This window comes from Octopus bimaculoides, chromosome 17 (assembly GCF_001194135.2).
Source record: "Octopus bimaculoides isolate UCB-OBI-ISO-001 chromosome 17, ASM119413v2, whole genome shotgun sequence".
Taxonomy (NCBI): domain Eukaryota; kingdom Metazoa; phylum Mollusca; class Cephalopoda; order Octopoda; family Octopodidae; genus Octopus; species Octopus bimaculoides.
Genome location: NC_068997.1, coordinates 2268172 through 2277170, shown reverse-complemented (window position 1 = coordinate 2277170; position 8999 = coordinate 2268172). Strand labels below are relative to the sequence as shown.

Here is an 8999-nt window from a genome sequence, read left to right as displayed (position 1 = left end):
GACAGGCTTCTTTCAGTTTCCTTCTACCAATCCACTCACAAGGCTTTGGTCAGCCTGAGGCTATAGTAGAAGGCACTTGCTCAAGGTGCCATGCAGTGGGACCGAACCTGGAACCATGTGGTTGGCATGCAAGCTAATTAGTACACAGCCACTCCTGCGACTATTATTATGATTATTATTTTTATTATTATTATTATTATCATTATTATTATTATTGTTTTTTCGTCTGTTCTCTCTGTCAACAATCATCCAAATACCAATTTGAACGTTAAAACTTGTGAAAATATTGGAAGAGCTCTGTTGCTTGTGGTAATTATAGTTTAATTGAACTCAGATACAAATACTATTCCTTTGATGGTCGTCGTGCTAGTAGAATGGAATAACTTTCTCGTTCCATTCTGGATTCAAAATCTTCAGAGATTTCCAGTTGGCAACAGCACATATTTACACATGCAGTGTTAGTTCCCTGGTAGTTTTGCTAAAGTTGTTCTGCTTCTCTTGCGGGGAAATGTTCAAAGAATTTATGAGATGATTGTCGATGTACAACATGTTTCTCTTTAAACAGGTTCTGTTGCTTTCGATAAAGGTTAATGGAGTGGACAGTTGAAGAATTTAGAAGATTGGTAATGTGTTAACATTATTGCCGGAGATAATAACCCCAGGTTCCTTCTAAAGAGGCTGGTTGATCTGATGCCAGTTGTAATGGAATTTAGTGTATCCTGAAAATTTTCTTTCTTTAAATATTAAGAGTGGAAATAATGAATACTTTCACTTCAATCTAAAGATTTTAATCTGAGCAGAGACCAGGAATTTGGGGTGGGGGAAGCTAATTGACTATATCAACCCCAATATTTCAATGGTTCTTTATTATACAAACCCCTAGTATGTAATTGGTATTATAGGTGCAGGCGTGGCTGTGTGGTAAGAAGTTTGCTTCCTTATCACATGGTTCCAGGTTCAGTCCTACTGCATGGCACTTTCTAAAGGCTTGTGAGTGGATTTGGTATGTGGAAACTGAAAGAAGCTCATATAGATACCTATATACATCTATGTGTCTTTCTGCATTTATCCCATCCCATCACTGCTTGACAACCAGTGTTGGTTTATTTATTTCATTGTAACTTAGTAGTGTGTGTGTATGTGTGTGTCTGATGTCTTTGTATATGTGTTTGTCCCCCACCCCCACTTGACAACTGGTTTGTTTATGTCAACATAGCTTAACGGTTCAGCAAAACGATGGGGTCAATTTGTTTGAATTTATCCTTCAAGGCAATGCCCCAGCATGGCCACTCTCCAACGAATGAAACAAGTAAAAGATAAAAGATACACACACAAACGTATATACATAAACACACACACACACACAAACACACTCACACACACATGAGTTTACTGAAAATACAAGCTTGTTTGTTTATCTTACATTTTGGAATGTGTGTGGATGTAATTCATGTGTGCTTCTGGTTTTGTATATCAATGGATATTGGTTTGCAAACTGTAACTGTAATCATTTGCAAATGTGGTCCCTTGAGATATTTGTTCTGCATCAATTTACAGATTCTCTCTTCTACCAACTTGCTACAAACTGTATTATTGCATAAGCGCAGGCATAGCTGTGCAGGCGTGGCTGTGTGGTAAGAAGTTTGCTTCTCAACCACATGGTTCTAGGTTCAGTCCCACTGCATCGCACCTTAGGCATGTATCTTCTACAATAGTCTCAGGTTGACCAAAGCCTTGTGAGTAGACTTGGTAGATGGAAAATATAAGACGACCATCATGTGTGTGTGTGTGTTTGTGTTTACATCCCCTCATCTTAGCAGTTTGGCAAAAGGGACATACAGAATAAGTACTGGACTTAAAATGGTAAGTACTAGGGTCAATTCTTCAAGGCTGTGCCCCAGCATGGCTGCAGTCTAATGTCTGAAACAAGGAAACGATAAAAGGTATACACAATAGACCCCACTTTATAAATCCATCTTGGGACTGCCTATTTTGGATTTATTAAATGAGGGATTTTTTTAACAGAAGGAACAAAATTCGTCAATTGATTAAACATGTGTATTTATTAAAATACAAACCTACGCAAATACATGAATAAAAACATTGTAAACAATGTCACTGAATGAAAAATTTGTCGAGTGTTGTTTGCTCTGCTGGACACTTTGTTCGCAACTCTGCATTGATTTTTTCCTTTAGAGTTCTAAAAAGATTCCTGTCACTGAAATCAAAACTTTCAAGGCCACTTTCTAACCAAATTAGAGAGTGTCTCATTTCAGCTGGTGTTGCAGACTCTGGAACTCTTTCATCAACATCAACATCGGAATCACCAGCTTCATCTCCTTTGGATTCCTTCTCAGATTACCGAATGTCATGAATGATCACGTCTAGTTTGTTTTCTTCAGTGATGATCTCTGGGGCAACAACAGCACCATCATCTATGGACAACCAGTTCTTGAATTTCTTTTTAGTCGATCCAGTTGGCAGTGAAGCCAGGATCAAATCTTTGTTAACATCTATGGCTTCATTTGATTCTTCAGCCGAAACAAAACTTGCTTTGGTCCAACAGTGTTTGATTGCCTGACTAGAGACCTTCTTCCAAGCTTCCATTTGCCCTTAAATACTGACAGGTAAGCTCTAGCAGCCACAACCAACCAACAGTCACATGGTACACACCATCATCCAATGAATGAGAAGGGAATGTAATTTTGACAAGAGGTATCTCGAAGCCTACTTTTTTTGCTTGAATGACAGGGTTGTGCAGTAGACTCCTGCAGCCACTGCCAGTTGCTACATATTTATTGATCTATTTTGCACTGCTGGAGTCTACCCCTCAGTATTTAAAAGTGAAAAAAAAAAGCACTTCATTTATTCACTGTCGCTTGTTGAAATTTTAGCAAGGAGTAGCTACAATTAGATTTATTAAGCGATGGTCTGGATGTATTAGGCAAGAGATTTTATGTATAAAAATTCTGTCCCAATCCATTTTGGATACATTAAGCAGGTGGATTTATCATCAGTGGATTTATAAAGCAGGAGCCACTGTAATATGTATGTGTTTTATGAGGTGGTAGCAAAAAGTTCCAGACTAGTTCTGTAGCACACCAACAGATGGCAGCACATGGTTGAGTGTGCAGTGAAAGCTAGCAGTCGTCTTCATGAGGCAGTGTGCCAAGTAACATTGCTGTGCTTACTTCACAAGTTGTAAAATTTGTGTTTTTGTGATCACATGTATGTTGTAGTCTGCAGTTTTGTCATGGACATCACATCGAAGTCTGTCGAGATTTTTATCAGCATGCCACTGATGACCCATCCTTCATGTCAAGGATCACCACCTGCGATGAGTTGGGTCTATGGGTTACAGCCATGAGATGAAGCAGCAGTTGTCACAATGGAAAGGGCCTTCATCTCCACTACTGAAGAAGGCACAACAGAGCTGCTGCTCAATCAAGCATGTTCTTCATTTTTTTCAACATCTGCAGTATTCTGCATTGAGAATTCATCTCCCAGGGCCAGATCATCAATCAAGTGTTCTGCTGCAAAGTTTTGAAGCACTCGAGGGAGGGCATTCGGTGGAAGTGACAGGATCTGTGGAGCACAAAGAATTGGATTCTTCATAGTGACAATGAACCCTGTCACTGAACTCTCCTCACTCATGAGTTTTTTACCAAAATCAACATGGTATCACTTCCACACCCACCCTATTTGCCAGATTAGCACCTGCAGAGTTCCATCTCTTCCCCAAAATAAAAATGCAGCTCAAAGGTCACAGGTGGTCCTCGACTCGCTTACAGGAAATGACTTCCAGGCCAGATTCCAAAAGTGGCAGGAATCCTGGGGCCGGTGTGTTGCTGTGCAAGGTGTCTGTTTTGAAGGAGACCCATGTTAAAACTGAGGTAAATAAGTTAATTTTCATTAAGCATAGCTAGTCCAGGAACTTTTTAATGTATGTATATAATGTCTGTGCATATACTTAATGTATTATTATGTATGTAACATGTTTGTGTATATATTATTAGAGCTGTTACTCTGTCAGTGGAATGGGCAAGAAAGGAGCTGGGTGTAATCAAGCGATACGGTTTACATATTCTTTCACATATTTCTGTGCCAAATATTTCTGGTTTTGTTTCAAGTCCTTCCTTTTTATCTCTTGCAGCTTTTGGTAATGCTAAGACAGCCAGGAATGATAATTCTTCCAGATTTGTAAGTTGGATTATATATACATATAGATATTTAATTTTTTTTTGCTCTCTTTGTTTCTTAAATCAAATTTTATATATTTTATTAACAGTTGTGTTGGTGATGGTGCTGGTGCTGGTGACAATAGCTGTTGTTATGTGGCACGGGCTACTTTTAACTTTTTATCTGTCTGAAGGATATATAATAATATTGTTCAACATTAACAGCTCCTCACAAGAGAACAGTCATTCAAAAGCATGGCATTGCATGCAACACAACACACAGCTACATAGATAAAGTGATATGACAGTATTTATGTAGTACAGAGTAAAAACACTTACACACATACACACATATATGCAGTGTGGAACATAAAACCCCTTATTGGAAAAGTAAGTAAACATTAGGAATAGACATGGTATCTGGTAAAACAATGCTCCAAGTAACATATTCATCTAACTCATGTAGGCATGAAGTATGGACATATAAGGAATCAATAAATATACATAGGACCTTTTATCTGGCCTCAAGAAATCCAAGAATACTATGCAATATCATGCAATATACTGTACCTTGTATTAAGTAAACGATTCCTGTTTCTGAAGTTGGTTAATTTGCATACAGGGTGTTAAAAATAGTTTTGTTCTTTATTTTTTTAAGTGGATTGATAAAGATTAAGCATACTGTTTTAGAACTGTATTAATTTGTACCTGAAACTGTTAAATAAAATCATGTTCTTTACTATTCTTCATTTACTTCTCATCCTATAAACATTATATTGTATAAATTGTGGAATATGATACGTTTTAAGAAATGTCAAACAGATCCTGCTTTAGAAGTGTATTAAACTGAATTTGTTAAATACAATTTAGCTCTTTACTTACCGTAGTTTATTTTAATTTTTAAGTATGTATTTAGACTGTCTCCAGAAATAATGGACAATTGAGAAACCTGGGCCGCATCATATCCCGAGCTTGCCAGATAATGGTTGTGGTCCTTACACTTTAGGAAAATGGTTTTATGTTTATACTGGCTGTCCCAAAAGTCCCTGATGTGTTTCAGTTTTTAATAACTTCCTTAATTTTTCAAATAAATGCATGAAATTTTGTTACAATATAAAAGACATAATGAAAATTAATATGCACAAGTAAAGTTTTGCAACACCACAACATCACATATGATAAATGACATCGCTTAAATGACAGCCATTTTCGGCTCTGCATGCCCGTGCTCTTTTCAAGACTTGCACCATAATACCCTCAAGAGTTTCAGACCCTACTACTTACTCTGATTTCTCTATTGATGTTCTCCTTCAGTTGCACCAGGGTCTCTGGTTTGTTGATGTAAACCCTCTCTTTCAGTTATCCCCACAAGATAACTAGTCGAGTCCGGGGAACATGAAGGCCAGTTAGCATTGCCATAGCTAGAGATTATTCTCTCTCCAAAGCTCTGCCATAGCAACTGCATTGTTTCTCTTGTGGTATGAGTAGTTGCTTCAACTTGCTGGAACCATGTGGGAGGCCTACTTTGAATGGGTGGGTGCAAAAAGATCTCAATCCTGGTTCTGTAACATTCTCCAGTCTTGTGACAGCATTTCTGTCATCATCCTCAAAGAAATAAGGTCGATAATTTCATCTTCTATCAATCCACACCATACCATGCACCTTACAGGGGGCTGCAGTTCTCATTGGTGCTCTGTTCTTGGGCTCTCAGAACCCCCAAAATGGCATTTTTGTTTGTTGATGAATCCTTTCAAATGAAAGCACATAATATCTGAAAAGGGAAGGAAAAGGTTAAATAATTGATTTCCATAACGTCCTTTATATTGTATCAAAATCTCGTGAAATTAAAGAAGTTATTCAAAACTGAAACCCATCAGTGACTTTTGGGACACCCTGTATAACCTTGACAGTGTTGTACAGAAAGTCACAAAGGGCCCCACAGGCCCCATAAAACATAGTTTAGCTATACCTGGGCCTAACAAATGGTACTGAGATAACTAATTATCAACAGTTCGTTTGACATTTTTATTTGACATAGACTAGAAACTAAAGAGCCAAATATATTTTGTTTTTATGGCATTGAATGAGGAAGTGATAAGTCCTTGACTTTTGTTCACAGACCTCCACGACTGGGTGGGGGTGGAGACATGGCATACGTGTTTACAACTGAGTGAACCCTGTTAGTGGCACCCAGGGTTGGTCATGTGGTAGTGTTAAAAGATTAAATCTACCACTGAAAAACAGGAATGGTCCTTCCAGCAATCTTCATTTATTTTTACATGTTTTTCTCAGGTTTGCATTGGTTGTCAATCAAATTTCATGGATACAGTTTGCAGTGACCTGAATCAGTTATTGAATACGTTTGACCTCAGATGACCTGTGGACAAGCTGGCTGCTTAACTTTTTCGATAACAACCTGTCTGAGACTGTTCTGGGTTCTCTGAGACAAACTTTTTGTTTCAAAATTATCTAAATCTCTAATTTCTTGAATGCAGAAGAGAGAGATATACTGTCATGTACATGTGGATGTATATATGCATGTTCCAAACTTGAGCATTTGAGAGACCTTTAATGCACAAATTGGCATATACTGTCAGCTTCCAAATATACCACCTTTCAAATCATGAACAAAAACACTCTATTGTACCTGTATTTTCTAGTATCCAAGTCAAATTTTTCAGAGTGAAACTTACAGCCAAAATGGTAGGTTGACTTACGCAACAAGATGATCTCAGAGGACCAAAAGTTCCATGTGAAATGCAGCAGGATTTGGTAAAATACTGATGTCTGAATGCTAACACTATATCGGTGGTTCTTAATCAGTCATATGAACCAATGGTGGGTCCATACAAGCTTTTTGGAGGCTGACTTTAGCTAAATAGTAAATAAAGGATCCACAGTACTATTTCTAAGGGTCCATGAAATGTTTTGATTTAAATGAATGTATTGCAAGAGACAGCTAGGTTTCTTTCTCTAACATTTTACACAGATCAACCTATACAAGTAAATGAGGGGCTAATAAATAGGAATTTTGAAAAAAATATCAATAAAATTTTCCATTTATTGCAGAAAAATACGCTACTGGCCAACCATGAGACTTGAACTCACATCTCTGTGATTATGCGTCAAGTGTTTTACCATTAAACTCAACTGCCCAGCAACGAATTCTTCTGGGCAGTTTAGTTTAATGGTAAAACACTTGACGCGTAATCACAGAGATGTGAGTTCGAGTCTCATAGCTGGCCAGTAGCGTATTTTTCTGCAATAAATGGATAATTTATCCTGATCACGCTATTTATAGCATTATCATGCGTTTGAGAAATAAATTTATTTCTGTTCTTACAATACATCTCAACGCTTCTAAAAAAGAACAAACTTTGTTTGGTTACTTCCAATAAAATTAGATTTTAAACATCAAGTGGCTATGAGAATCGTCCAGAATAAAATAGTCAAGGGAGTTCATAGATAAAAAAAAATTGTTGAGGACCACTGTGGTGCATGATTACACTGTATGCTGTGTCGACTTGTATACTGGAAAATATGATATTAACAGAGACTTTAAAGTTCTTGCTGGAACCACTCTCTGCAACTACTTATGTCCTTTACACTAACCCTGTGGTTCTCAACCAGGGTCCATATGAGATTTGGGGGGATTCACAACAGTATTTTAAGGGCCCCTGAAACAGTTTTGTTTTAGATGTATGTATTGTTATGTATTGCAAGAAACAGCTGGGTTTCTTTCTCTAACATTTTACATAGTTCAACCTACACAAGTTAATGTGTAAAAAGCAAAATAGGGATTTTGAAAGAAGTTTCTATAAAACTAGTTTTTAAATATCAAATGGCTTTAGTGGTCCACCAGAATAAAAGAGTAACTAATGGGGTCCACAGATAAAATAAAACGGTTGAGAGCCCCTACATTAAAAGTAACTATAACACTGTAACAAAATTTTTATTGTTTTTTCTCTTTGGCCAGTAAGTATTATTTCCTATTTGCTTCCGTCAAGAAATCAAAGGAAATCACTACTATTCCCTTCAAACTTTGCTTTTGTGGCTGGACATCAATGTTTTAAAACTGATCTATTTTCCATTACATTTCAGAAAGATTCAGTATTGAGTTGCTGAAGCAGAAATATCATTATAGCAAATATTCTGCTCAATGCCACAGATTTGCTTGACGTTAACCACTTGAGCATGTCCCTTAGTGGCTGACAATATGTGCATCTCTGATCATGAGCAGGAGTAGTGGGGGGGGGGAGTATCGTAGCCATGTGCTGAAAGGGATTCTTTGGGGTTTGAATAAATGTAACAAAAGCAAAGTTTGAAGGAAATATTAGCCATTTTTCTTATTTTCTAAGGGTAAGCAAATAGGAAATAACAGTTGCTACCCAAGCAAAAAAAATCATGTTAAACAGTGAATTATATTTGAGAAGCTATTTACTCCATTGACAATAACATGTCACCTTTATTATATTCCATCAACATGTGGCTGTCTTCTGTGCTTCTGTAAATGTTGTTGGTGTTAATATTGTTGCTTTTATTTTTCAGGGGAAATATATGGACATAGAATTTGATTTCAAAGGTGACCCAATTGGTGGGGTCATAACAAATTGTAAGAATTTATAGTTTTTTTTTGTTATTGATTTTGACTAAATAAAGAGTGACCGTATCTGTACACACACATACACATACACAGATACACACACATAGTATATATGTGTATATATATATATATATATATATATATATATATGTGTATGTACGGATATACATATAGATAGACTGATAGACATATACACACTCACACATATCCATATATAT

At 36.9% G+C, this 8999-nt stretch overlaps 1 protein-coding gene across 1 annotated transcript in view; it reads left to right on the top strand.

Annotated features, from left to right (window-relative positions):
- Window positions 1-8999, top strand: part of LOC106882585 (unconventional myosin-Ia) — a 354036-nt gene that overhangs the window by 293632 nt on the left and 51405 nt on the right. The window contains exons 7-8 of the mRNA XM_052974157.1: window positions 4154-4200; window positions 8727-8790. Of these exons, the coding sequence (XP_052830117.1) occupies window positions 4154-4200; window positions 8727-8790 (111 nt within the window). The remainder of the gene's footprint in view (window positions 1-4153; window positions 4201-8726; window positions 8791-8999) is intronic.